The sequence below is a fragment of the Hesperophylax consimilis genome, chromosome 17, assembly GCF_061612785.1.
Source record: "Hesperophylax consimilis isolate HC1 chromosome 17, BYU_Hcon_1.0, whole genome shotgun sequence".
In the NCBI taxonomy this organism is placed as follows: Eukaryota; Metazoa; Arthropoda; class Insecta; order Trichoptera; family Limnephilidae; genus Hesperophylax; species Hesperophylax consimilis.
Window position 1 is genome coordinate 28,046,516 of NC_142852.1, and position 14,529 is coordinate 28,061,044.

Sequence of the window (14,529 nt, forward strand, 5' to 3'; positions counted from 1 at the left end):
GATTTTAAATGTCGACTTCAAGGTCAACATAGCCACAGTTCTTATATCCTTATTGCAAAATATGCGTTTGGCATACAAAATCATTGTTTTAAAAGAATATTCCGAGCACCTTCAAATAATAGTTCCGTTACAACAATGTTCTTTTTTAGGTTTATTTGGGCTTGTACTAATTACCAAATCCTTCCACAGCAGTGCCATGGATCTACAAAATCCGGATACAGTTTCCATAAAGACGGAAACATGGCCCAAGAAGACGGCGGAGGTGAAATACCATATACGGAAATGGATTTTGATACCCCAGATGGAATGTTGGCAAAGTGCGGAGACTTCTCGGACTGCCAGTTAGTTGCATTGCATATGTTAAAAAAAAAATAGTTTCGTTTCCAGAAAACCTCAGTTCGTTTTGATTTGTCCTCTCTTGCCGTATATACATATATTTGGCATTTTCACATCAAATGTGTCTTTGCCGGAAACAGCCAAACTACATCAGCAATTTGAGTATTTTCAAAGCTGATGGTAGAAGGTAGAGAAGTGGAACGTGAGAAGCACCTGGCTTCAGATGTGGTCACTAAACACGGCCAAATCCATTTTAGCCACGTTTCATTTAAGAATTGTGTTCATAGAAATATAACTATGAATATTTTGTGGATATTTGTAGTTATACCATTTTTTTTTCGATGTTTGTTCACCCGGGCGATACTGAGCGTATCGTAAGAAGTTAAACGTGGGATTTTCTAGGCGGAAGGTGCTCAAGAGCAAATAGTTTTCCGTTCTTGAAGCATCGGTCCATGAAGCACACCTTTTAGGTCATTCCTATTACTTAAATTAATCTTAAAGTCTCTTATCCAAATTAACGCTTCTACGTTGTTAATCAATGCTATCTTCAATCGTTAAAAAAAACCCTTTGTTGTTTTTCGATGTCAACATTCTTATTGTTTTATAGGCGGCATTAATGTGGAGACTGTTTCCATCAACGCAGAACTAGGACCCCAAGCAGAAGATGAAGGGGGATTTCCTTACATGGAAATCGACATAGACTTTCCAGATGTTAAAAATGAATGCTTAGAACACTTTGAAAGAATTACCCAGACACCAAGTACAGCCGATGTAAAACCACAGACTAACAGTGGAGAAAAAATCTTTTCGTGTTACGAGTGCAACTATTCATGTTCTCGAAAGACACAATTGATTAGCCACATGATGACTCACAGTGGAAAAAAACCTTTCTCATGTTCCGAGTGCAATCATTCATTTTCTCATAAAAGCAATCTGACGAGACACATGCTTTCTCACAGTGGAGTAAAACCGTTTAAATGCTCTGAATGCATCTATTCGTGTACTCTCAAGGGAACTTTGACGGTACACATGCGAACTCACAATGGAGAAAAACCTTTTTCATGTTCCGATTGCAATTATTCATTTTCTCATATAAGCAATCTGACGAGACACATGCTGTCTCACAGTGGAGTAAAACCTTTTAAATGCTCCGAGTGCATTTATTCTTGTACTCTTAAGGGAAGTTTGAATGTACACATGCGAACTCACAGTGGAGAAAAACCTTTTTCATGTTCTGTGTGCAGCTATTCATGTTCTCAAAAGAGCAGTCTGACAAGACACTTGCTGACTCACACTGGAGGGATACTTTTTTAAATGCTCCGAGTGCAACTATTCTTGTACTCCAAAGGGAAGTTTGAAGGTACACGTGCGAACTCACAGTGGAGAAAAACCTTTTTCATGTTCTTTGTGCAACAATTCATATTCTCATAAGAGCAGTCTGACGAGCCATATGCTGTCTCACACTGGAGAAAAACCTTTTTCATGTTCCGAGTGCAACTATTCATGTTATTGAAAAAGCCAACTGATGAGACACATTCTGACTCACACTGTAGAAAAACCTTATTCATGTTCTTAGTGCAACAATTCACTTTCTCAAAAAAGTAGTCTGACGATTCACATTTTGACTCACTCTGTAACCTTTTAGATTTTCCGAGTCTAACTATCCATGTTCTCCAAAAGGAAGTTTAAAGAAACATACGCTGATTTACAGTGGAGAAAAACCTTTTTCATATTCCGAGTGCAACTATTCATGTTCTTGAAGGAGCGATCTGAAAAAACACATGCTAACTAACACTGGGAAAAACCTTTTTAATGTTCTGACTGCAACTATTCAAAAGGGCCAGCTGACGAACCATATGAAGACCAGACCCATGACGAACAAATAAACTACTCGATATGGACAGAAATTCGTTGAGGGAACTGGTAGGACTACTAACGGGACACTGCCATCTCAGGAGACAGATGCAGATATTGGGAGTGGAAAACACCAATAGATGCAGGAAATGTGAAGAGGATCAAGAGACTCCAATTCACCTATGGTGCCAATGTCCTGCCCTTTTGGGAACTTGACGCACATACCCAATGACATCCCTGGTGAACTTTATTAAAGGGACTGGGTTGTTGTTAAAGGATTAACGTAAAATGGGAGATAGCACAACGGGCCTTTGGCCTAAGTTCTCACGGGAACTACGTGTAAACCGTCTCCGCTTTAAACAAATATGTAATAATATTTTATGTATGGTATATTTAATATGTGTAGTGACATTTGTTTAAAAGAAATGTTTTCTATGATGATTTAAATTTGAGTATGTCGGTTATTTGTTTGTTGCTACTTGGAAGGTTGTTATATACTTTAATGGCCATGTAGTGTGTTCCTTTTTGAGATATAGTTTTATTTTATTTTGGGATTAATAAGTTTTCTGTTAACCTAGTAGCGTGTTTCTGTTAACCTTGTTTATGTGCTAAGTTTTTTTGTGGGATATTTTCTGTAGATGATCGAACTAACAGGCATAACTCCATTATAATATATATATCCGTCACTGTCAGAAATAAAAAAAATTCTTTTTCATGAATCCGGTAATCAGAGTTTGTAATTTTTCGTATGCACCTCTTTTGGATGATAAAAACAACTTTGGCATATTCCTTATTTTATAATTGAGTATACGTATGCATAGTGTGCGGTGATTACTGATTCGATGTTTAAGATATTTTTAAGGATGCCTAGAACATAGGAAAAGCTGATTTTTGCTTTAGATACACGCTCTTTCTATTTTATATTTGCATCTAGTTGTATTCCCAGCAGTGAACAAGTTTGGGAAGGTTCGATATAATTGTTATTAAAGTTAACATTTAAGTTTATATGTGTTGCTTGTACTGGACAAAATTTTAGAAGTTCAGTTATGTTTGTGTTAAGCGATAGATTTTCTGATAACAGCCAGTTTGCTATTGATTGACAAGTCTCGTTAACATGTTTATTAAACTCCTCAACGTCTCCAGTACATTCAAATAACAGAGCAGTTTCGTCAGCTAACATTGAACATTCTGTGCCAGCAATTATTGGAAGTTCGTTTATGTACACAAGGAAGAGGAGATGACCAAGAATGCTTTCTTGTGGCACGCCCTTGTTGATGGTAATTTTATTTTTTGGCTTCTTTGATAGCTTTGTAGCCAATACATAAACTTACCTTTAACCCTAGAGTGTGCGCGCTATTAGCATTTTGCCGCCCTCTACAAAAATCGTTGATAATTCTTAAATCTATTTCGCGTTAACTTTGCGCTTTTTAGTAGCTGCCCCGCTATCGATTCAGTTCAGTTCGCCCGGCCGAACCGGGCAGTTGATATACCTACCTTCGTGCACCGGTTTGTTTACTTGAGAAACGAAACGGTGTTAATCTTAATTGTAATCATATTTAATCGCACTTCTGGCGGTTATTTACTGTATTTCTATTCTTCAGCAATAAAATAGTACATAATAAGTGTTAAAAATTGTTTTTTTTAGTTAATTTTCTAGTCGGATTACCGAAAATTGTAGTGACGTTTAAATGTGTTTTGAGTTAATCTGAATTGTATAAACGCGGCAGAAACTATTGTCAGTACTGTGTTAATCTTCAATTACATAATTAAATTCAGATTTTGTGAAATTCTGGTGAGTTTGCAGATTTTGTAAATAACATCTGTATTTGCATTCTACCCACAGCGGTAAGTTCCAGCATTTTGTCTGGATTTTTTATTTTTGTTAATTTTTAGGTTGGTTGTTTCTTTTTAATTTATTTTTTATTATATGTAATATGTCTTCCGTGGACTCCTCCGATTGCCGAGGAAGTTGCCCTCCATGAGCTTTCAAAGGAGGAAGTTATTAAAATAGCGCAGGCAAGAAGGAAGAAGATATCCTCACAAAGGAGACGGCCTTCTCCCAGATCCTATATGCTCATGGAGAGTATTCAAGCCCACAAGGAGCCAGGTAGTCCTAGACGGCCCACTTCACCGTTTACCAGTATCCATGGCAGCTTACTCCGTGAAGAGGGAGCAGCATCCATTTTGGCCGCCCCGAAGGTTGTAGCGAACGCTCCTCCTGGAAATACTTCCACTGGTACTGATGACGTGGCTAATAACCCGTCGCCTAACCCAGCAAAAAAGAAGCGTGGCAGAATTGAGGAACAGTTCATTTCAGGTGACAACTATGATATGCCAGTCGAGGAGGATTATCTCGCCCCATGTTGGAGCCCTCTTTCCACAATCTCTGCAAAGGTGAATGAGATGAAAAATAAAATGAAAAAGGAGGACCGCTCAGTCATTGAGGTAAGTATAGATCTAATTCGTAATGAGCGCTTTGCAGTTAAACTCAAAGCGAAAACGTCATTTGGACCTGATTTTATTCCGTCATTTTTATTAAAGGGTTGTATAGAGCCTTTATTAATACCCCTACCTAAATAATAGGAAAATAGCCTTGATTATCCCGATCTTAAAAAATTATTTCTCAAACTATCTATATACGGTCGGTGGCCGAGTTGACATCGCGTTTGGGTCCAACCCAGGCGTAGTGTGTTCAATTCCTCGGCTGGCTAAGTCCTCCATCACAACACAAGCAACATTTTCAGCTTACGGTGGTGGTAGTAGGAGATTTTCAAATATTGCAAGGTTATTCGTAACCGGGGAATATTTGTCTTTCTTTAAAAAAATATTTATATACATATATATATATATCTAAATTATCGATTTTAAGTACAGTATTGGGAAAAATTTTTTACTATCAAATTATATTCTACTAAAGATATTAGACGTTTTTAAAGTGTGCTATAGTAGGACACAGGCACGATAAAACTTGATTACGTTCTTTGTACGATCGATTGCTTGGAATTTAAATAATTTGAGAGTAAAGTCATTCGTCTGATCTCTTCGGGATGTCAAGGAAACGTCAAACATTTTGTTTAACTGATTTAAAGTGTAGTGGGTCAAAATTTGGTTCTTCAGATGCTGCTTTCGAGAACATGAATAGTTACATTCGGAACATGAAAAACGTTTTTTTACAGTTTGATTATGTGGCTCGTCAGACTTCTCTTTTGATAAAACGAATAGTTGCACAAAGTACATTGTAACGTCGATTGTCACCGCATGTATTAATCTTACCATATTCCGGTGAATTGATCGACCATAGCTTGCAGCAAGCATGGGAATTGAAATGAACACTCGGAATATCAATTGAGATATAATAATATGTTGTGAATTTAATTTAAACTTTAAATACAAGAGCAACGACTCACATTTAGAAAACAGGGGTGGTTGGCTATTTGAAAGCATAAACGTAATATGAACTTGGCCACGACATTTACTTGTAAAATTATATTATCTTAACATCTTAAAATAAGGCATCACCAATGAGCGCCAGTCTATAAACTATTCTAAACAAATTTATAAACATGATGATATCTATAAAATTATGTGTCTATTTCATAAGGATTATTAAAATGTCTCACGTGCGTGAATAATCTCCCGACAATCAAGCAGCTCGCCCTCAGGTGTGTTCCCCACCGGCCTCGAAAACCAACTGACGAATTCTCTGGAACTCAATTTATTATTTTTTATTTATAGAATACATGATAATACAATAATACATTTTCTTACATGTGATACATTAAATCACCACACTAGGCGACTGCCTGTCTCGTGGCGACCAATGGTATATAGTTAGTATGTGAGGTCTAGTGTTAACATATGAATTAAATATTTATACATGTTTAAAGTATGAAAGATTATATTAGAATGAATTATAATGGAAATAGAAAATATAAAAATGTAAAAGTAGAAAGCAGAAGACAAAAACGAAAAAAGAAACATAAAAAGAATAAAGAAGAAATAAAAATAAAAGAAAAACAAAAAAACAAAAAAAATTTAGAAGTCTAAGACATGCTATTATGCAGGAAAAGATCAAATACATAACTCTCTTTTATGGTTGTGCAAGTGTGCATGCATGAATGAGCGCGTAAATACGCGTGTACACGCATACATCCACACACACACTTATTCATATTTATAGATGCATACATACTCATACAAAGATATACAAATATATACAAATACATATGTATACATACATACATACACATATATATATATGTATGCATACATACATACACACATATACACATGCCTACTTGTACATAGTTGTTTATTCACTATCTGAGAATGAGAAACAAGTGATTAACACTGTCACAATGCGCAGAAAAAATTGTGAATCCTCCGAGTGACAGCTGTAATTCAATGCCAACGCGTGTCTAGAAGTCATATTATGTGAGCGGACGGTTCCTACCGCTACAACATGAAAAAGGTTTTTCTCCAATGTGAATCAGAATATGTCTTTTCTTTTGAGAAAATGAATAGTCGCACTCGTAACATGAAAAAGATTTTTTCTCAAGTGTGAGTCAGCAAATGTCTCGACAGTCTGCCCTTTTGAGAAAATGAATAGCTGCACTCAGAACATGAAAAAGGTTTTTCTCCACCGTGAGTTCGCATGTGCACCATCAAACTTACCTTAACAGTGGAAGAATAGTTGCACTCAGAGCATTTAAAAAGTTTCTCTCCGGTGTGAGTCAGCAAGTGTCTCTTCAGAACGCGACTTCGAGAACATGAATATTTGCACTCGGAACATGAAAAAGGTTTTTCGCCAGTGTGAGTCAGCATATGGCTCGTCAGACTGCTCTTTTGAGAACATGAATAGCTGCACTCGGAACATGAAAAGGGTTTTTCCCCATTGTGAGTTCGCATGTGTACCGTCAAATACCCCTTTAGAGTACACGAATAGTTGCACTCAGAGCATTTAAAAGGTTTTTCTACAGTGTGAGTCAGCATGTGGCTTTTCAGATGGCTCTTTTGAGTAAATGAAGCATTGCACAAAGAACATGAAAAAGGTTTTTCTCCAGTGTGAATCAGCATGTGGCTGGTCAGACTTCCCCTTTGAGTAAATGAATTGTTGCACAAAGAACACGAAAAAGGTTTTTCTCCAGTGTGAATCAGCATATGGCTGGTCAGACTTGCCTTTTGAGTAAATGATTTGTTGCACAAAGAACACGAAAAGGGTTTTTTTCTACTGTGAGACAGCATGTGGTTCGTCATATCGCTTTTATGAGAACATAAATAATTGCACTCGGAACATGAAAAAGGTTTTTTTCGACTGTGAGTCATCATGTGGCTAGTCAATTGTGTCTTTCGAGAACATGAATAGTTGCACTTGAAACACGAAAAGATTTTTTTTCCACTGTGAGTTCGCAAGTGTACCGTCAAATTTTCCTTCATAGTACACGAATAATTGCACTCGGAGCATTTAAAAGGATTTTCTCCATTGTGAGTTAGCATGTGTACCTTCAAATGTTCCTTTAGAGTACACGAATAGCTGCATTCAGAGCATTTAAAGGGTTTTTCTCCACTATGAGACAGCATGTGGCTTGTCAGATTGTAAGTCCGCGGTTTTACATCGGTTTTACCTGGTGTCTGGGTAATTCTTTCAAAGTGTTCTAAGCATTCCTTTTTAACATCTGGCAGGTCTATGTCGATTTCCATGTAAGGAAATCCCCCTTCATCTTCCGCTCGGGGTCCTAATTCTGCCTTGATTGAAAGAGTCTCCGCTTTAATGCTACCTATAAAAACAATAAGAATGGTGAACATCGAAAAACAACAAAAGGTTTTTTTGAACGATTGAAGATAGCATTGATTAACAATGTAGAAGCATTAATTTGGATCGGAGACTTTAAAATTAATTTAAGTAATAGGAATGACCGAAAAGTTCTGCTTCATGGACCGATGCTTCAAGAACGGAAAACTATTTGCTCTTGAGCAACTTCCGCCTAGTATATCCCACTTTTAACTTCTTAAGATACGCTCAGTATCGCCCGGGTTAACACACATAAGAAAAACAGATATAATATAACTACAAAAGTACACCAAATATTCATAGTTATATTCCTTTGAACACAATTCTCAAAATAAACGTGGCTAAAATGGCTTTGGCCGTGTTTAGTGACCATATCTAAAGCCAGTTGCTTCTCACGTTCCACTTATCTACCTCCTACTATCCCTTCTACCATCAGCCTTACAAATACTCAAATTGCTGATGTAGTTTGGCTGTTTCCGGCAAAGACACATTTTATGTGAAAATGCCAAATATATGTATGTACTGTAAGAGAGGACAATTCAAAACGTACAGAGATTTTCTGGGAACGAAAATCTTTTTTTTTTTACATATGCAATGCAACTAACTGGCAGTCCGAGAAGTCTCCGCACTTTGCCAACATTCTATCTTTGCATCTGGGGCATCAAAATCCATTTCCGTATACGGTATTTCCCCTCCGCTGTCTTCTTGGGGCCCTGGTTCCGTCTTTATGGAAACTGTATCCGGATTTTGTAGATCCATGGCACTGGTGTAGTAGGATTTGGTAATTAGTACAAGCCCAAACAAATAAACCTGAAAAAGAACATTGTTGTAACGGAACTATTATTTGAATGTGCTCGGAATATTCTGTCAAAACAATGATATCGTATGAATAACGCATATTTGGAAATAACGAATTATCCTATTAATAACCATGACAATTTTAACCTTGAAGTCGACATTTGCAATCGGTCGAGAGAATTGTCGTCAGTCGTCGTATAACTCAATATATACTATATTCCTATATAAAGTTAAACCAGTAAACCGTTCGTTGAGTTCGCCATTATACTGATTATTGACATTTTAAAGTTCCTCAAGCAAAACGCCAATGGATTTCCTAACTTAGGTACCGATTGGTGTAAGATAAGATAAGTTGCTTTAGACACAGCGCCGTTGTGCATTTGAGTATTATATAACACAAATTAAAGGAAATTGGTCACTCAGTTTGATTCAGAATAACGGTAGCTACCAAAATTAATAGCGATGAATATAAGCATGAGTACTTACCAATAACAATCACAAGTATGGGAATATAAATTAAGCTGCGTGGGCTTAACAGTTGAAGGACTATAACGCAGAATTAGAGATTAAAAATATAATGAAATCACTGGCACTAAGGAAAGCATACCTACGTCAAATAAAATTTTTGAGCATAGAAATTAAACAATTATGAGTCATAGACAATTATTCTCCTCTACCTATATATATATATTTGTATATATATTTTTTTTCGTTATCATTATTTTTCAATTTTTATTTATTTTCGATTTCGTATGAAAAGTTTTGCCATTCGAGAAGAAATAATATTTTGAGACGGTACTAAATCGTCAACAAGTGGCAATTACTTGAACATAAATATATATCACGATCATGAAATCCTGTCACTCATATGCGAGCTTTGTCACGTGCTTTGTCGTCACCCAAACGATATTTTTGTTTGCTGGTTCGTTTTTAAATCTTTGTCATAATGATTTGTATAGGTACCAATTCCTTAGCGAAATTGCATTTATGATCTTTTTATCTTGATCAGTATGATATTCGATATTATTTATTCGATATATGATATTATTTTATTATATATTATATTCTTTTTATTATTATTATTATTTGTGGTAGAACTACCATAACACAGCAGCTAAAATACCGAAGCAGCATATCTCAGAACCCTTTCTCCATAAATAAACCACTCGCCTTGTTTCTATTTTATTAATTAAAAAGGATGTTAAAATATCAAGTTAACAAAAATAGGTATTATTTCATAGTGAGGGAATTTAAATATCATGTTAGCACACATAGGGCTGCCTGCAAAGATTTCTTTTGAATGTCGCACGACTGTCCGAAAAGGGCGTATTGGTGTAACCAGCGGCGGGCCGTGCCGTTGTAGAAAATATTCCTACAATTGAGATTTCACTCTACTATATACGTAAAATACACACGAGACGTACGCGTTCTTCTGTGCTCTTCATTATAAGTGATAGATTTATTTATTTATACGCCCATTGAGCTTTTACATACATAGTTGATAAAAAAATAATATTCTGAAGATTGGAAGTACACAATATTGGATTATAAAAGGTCCACGGCTTAAACTTGTGTCAATTCGAGCCACATACATTATTATGTAGAGATATGAACCAGCGCATCGCGTAATTATAATACGTATTTACGCATTTATCCACGATATTGTGTTTCATTGTTAAATACGTGTCGATTTATTTATGTGGGTAGGGTAGATAGTTTTGTACAGTAAGATCTCGCATTATTTATTTTAATTAAACGATTTATTGTTATTATATTATTTATCGTAAAAATGACTAACGAAACGTCAAATGTAGAAATTAAGTTATTGTAAGCTCTTCAAAATTCATTCTTTTCAAGAGCTCAGAGAATATTTATTTTTTTATTTATATAATTTGTACATTTATTTATAACAATTACAGGTAATAAAGCCTAAGACGTTATAATTGTACCATTTATGCAGTGTATATGCAATGCCAAAAATCTCGCAAATGCGCTATAGGACACAAAAAATAAATTTAATTTTTTATCTACCGCATTCAAAAAGTACGTAGCTTTCCCTACAGGTGAGTTCATTAATAAATTAGTGCGGCTTGCTCTACTATATAGAAGATTGTGAAGACGTCCTCGAGAGTGAGACTCTGGTACAAAAAAATTTAATTGGGCCAGTATCTCATTATTAGATAAGTGACCGTTTATTAGTTGGAAAAAATATTTAAGCAAAGCAATACCTCTACGTGTCTCTAGGGAGTGGTAATTGGTCATGCCTAATATATAAATCGATGGGTAAAGCCAAGGGTAACGTCCATAGAGCCGCGAGAATAAAAACCTTAAAAATTAATTAATATTTGATAGCATGAAAAACAATAAAAATTAATATTTGATAGCATGAAAAACAATAAAAATTAATATTTGATAGCATGAAAAATTTCAAGACGACATCGTCAAAAAACACTTTTTGCGCAAATGCCACATTGTTACCAGAGATGGGGAAGGAATTTTTGGAAATGGTTAGTGAAATAAACATGCTGTACCTTACAATAAATCCGGAATATATTCCCAATTTTCAAATGGAACAATCATTTGACGAACTTTACGCCATTATTCAACTAACAGCCAGGCAAATGAATAATAAAAATATGAATGAAAAAAACATACACTTAGTAAGACACCACTTTATTTTTGAATTAATAACAATAGCCAACCGGGTTTCGCTTGTCCCAAGCTTCATCAGGACTAAATATCAACTTTAGTCCTGATTTAGTCCCTATTTAGTCCTGATGAAGCTTGGGACAAGCGAAACCCGGTTGGCTATTGTTATTAATTCAAAAATAAAGTGGTGTCTTACTAAGTGTATGTTTTTTTCATTCAATATGTCACACCCCAAAGTATTTGCTTCCTTCGAAAATAATAAAAATATGAATCAGTCGTCATTTACTACTCAACCAAAACATAATATTAACTAACCAAAATTAACGCTACCCGGCTTTAATGGGAATTTACTGAACTGGAAAATTTATTATGAAACGTTTCTAAATGTAATTCACGAAAACGCAGATCTCTCTAATGCAGAAAAAGTTCAATATTTGGTCGGTTCACTGTCTGAAAAAGCATTACATATTTGTGTTGGGATTCCAACAACAGCGGATAATTATGAAATTATTTGGAATGCTTTAATAGAGAAATATGAAGATAATCGAGCACACGCAGCGTATTATTTCGATCAAATTTTAAACATTAAACAAATAACTATTCCAACAGCATCTAATTTAGAAGCGTTTATAAATCAGTTTCATTCGTCAATTTCGGCGTTACAACAATTGAAAATTCAGAATTTATTACAATATTTCTCTCTTTATATAGGAACTCAAAAATTAGATAAGGACACAGCTATGGCATTCGAATCGTCAGTAAGGAGATCTGAGACACCCTCATATGAAGAGTTCGTGATTTTTTTGCTTGAACACGTAAAAATATTGCAACGGACATCTGCATTACCGGAATATAAATCGCAACAGCTTGTGGAGAAAAACTCACAAGAAGCAATATAGCCAAGCGTTTGTTAGTGTAACAGACAGAAAAATAAAACAATACGAGTGCACTGTATGTAACCTATTAGATCATACATCAATTTATAAATGGCCAACATTTTTTAAAGCATCTCCTAAGAATAGATTTGAAATTGCTCAAAAACAAAATCTATGCAGAAATTGTCTTAGTAAAATGCACTTTGCTAATAAATGTAAATCGGAAAACCGATGCAAATATTGTAATCAAAATCATCACTCTTTATTACATTTTAACACAACAGCATCCGACTCTTCTCACTCTAATGAGCAAGATTTAGCGGAAAATTCCGAGCGTGAATCAGAAAATCCATCCGATAATGTCACATTGTGCACTCTGAATAATGAAGATGCAAACGTTTTTTCTCCGAATCAAACCATACTATAAGGTACCGCATCCATTAATGTTCTTGATTTTAGGAATAATTATCAGAAAATACGTGTCCTAATCGATAGCGCATCGCAAAACGATTTCATTACAACGGAATGTTGCCAACGTCTTGGCTTACATTTATTCCCAAATCGCAATCACGCCACGATTAGAGGAATAGGGGATGTTGCTCAACGCGTTAAAGGAGTCAATAATTTGAGTTTTGAGTCTCGTTACAACAATAAAGTGTCTTTCTCTATTCGACATTTGGTCGTAGACAGCATCACAGCTCACCTTCCAGCATCATCGCTAAATATAAATGCTTTATCTTAATTAAATGAATTACCAGTAGCCGATGACGAATTACACACCCCAGGGGTCATAGATGCAATCATCGGAGCCAATTAATTTTGCCAAATAATATTACCCGGTAAGGTAAAAGGCACACGGTTATTACCAAGTGCCATTGAGACCAGCTTAGGATATATAATAATAGGAAATGCACCTACCATCGATAGTTCTTATTCACTTGGTGACTCATTTTGCACAACAACAGAACCATCGGTTGAAGAACTTTCAAAATTCTGGCAATTGGAAGAGGTCACGGAGTGTGAACTGCTTTCATCGGAGGAAAAAGAATGTGATACAATTTACGATCAATCTACCAGCAGAGAAACCTCCGGTAGATATATGAGCTCCATTCAAATCCTCCTCCTCCACAAATTCTAGAAGATTCTTATCAAGTAGCCTCACGTCGTTTTCTGAGGCTAGAAAAAAGACTAAAAGCATCTCCATCCCTGAGACAAAAGTATAACAACGTAATAATGGATTATCTCGAAAAGGGTTATCTATCCCCTGTTAATCCTGACAGGCTGCTGGAAAGTAGTTTTTATATTCCACATCACTGCATCCTACGAGACGATAAAACAACCACTAAACTACGAATAGTTTTAGACGCAAGCTGTAAGACTAGTACTTCGTATTCTTTGAACTATATATTACATTCGGGAAAAAACTTACAATCTGATTTATTCAAGTTATTAATGAATGTTCGTTTGTACCGTATCATTGATCTCATATTTTTAAGAACAAAAAAAATGCCCAGGGGATTTTGTATCAATCAACCATAACAGATCACTTCTCAGTAGAAATTGGCCTTATGCACAATAATCCTACTACCGGAACGTCACGTAATAGTATAAAAATGAAAAAAAATGAGAAAGTAACTTCTAAAATTAAATTAGAAAATTGGCACTCTACTCTAAATCCCAACGATCTGGACATTGCTTTTAATACCTTTTCTAATATCCTTTTGCAATATATTGAGGATGTCACCGAAGAATCCAGTTTGAATAATTCAAAAAATTAAAAAACTGAAACCATGGATCACTGATGTCCAAATTTTTTGTATTAAAAAAAGGGACAAATTTCACAAAAACCTACTCAATAATCTGTACACTCAAGACATAATATTTTATATAAAAATACAGAAATGTATGCAATAATATCATCAAAACCACAAAAAAAACTACTACAAAGAGAAACAGTCCAGAGCCAGTAATAATAACAAAAAATCTGGCATATTATCAAAGTGTGTATTATCAAAAATGTCTTATATCAATCACCCAGCACAACCACACAATAAATTACATCAACGGCCATGACATCTCTTTAAACTTAAAAACAGTTTGATAATGCCTTCAGAGGGCGAAACAGCTGTCACACGTAATAATAATTACATAGCAGAAATTTTTTATAAATAAACTGTTTTCATAAATCTTTTTTTTTGTTCCGATCATATTATTAGCGTGAAAATT

The 14,529-nt window shown here is 35.3% G+C and overlaps 1 protein-coding gene across 1 annotated transcript; it reads right to left on the reverse strand.

Moving 5' to 3' along the window:
* Nucleotides 1-6,744: 6,744 nt before the first annotated feature.
* On the reverse strand, nt 6,745-7,446 carry LOC149416371 (uncharacterized). Its single transcript, XM_089641972.1, has 2 exons — nt 7,342-7,446; nt 6,745-6,864 (listed from the first exon to the last, which is right to left on the reverse strand). The coding sequence occupies exons 1-2, from the start codon at nt 7,444-7,446 to the stop codon at nt 6,745-6,747; spliced, it is 225 nt and encodes a 74-aa protein (XP_089498098.1).
* Between the last annotated feature and the right edge of the window lie 7,083 nt (nt 7,447-14,529).

Excerpts from the sequence above, each read along its gene's own strand:
- LOC149416371 (XM_089641972.1), bottom strand. The coding sequence starts at position 7,446 with ATGACGAACCACATGCTGTCTCACAGTAGAAAAAAACCCTTTTCGTGT. Across the intron at positions 6,865-7,341 it reads TGACCAGCCATATGCTGATT|GTAAGTTTGATGGTGCACAT; the intron begins CACACTGGAGAA and ends TCCACTGTTAAG.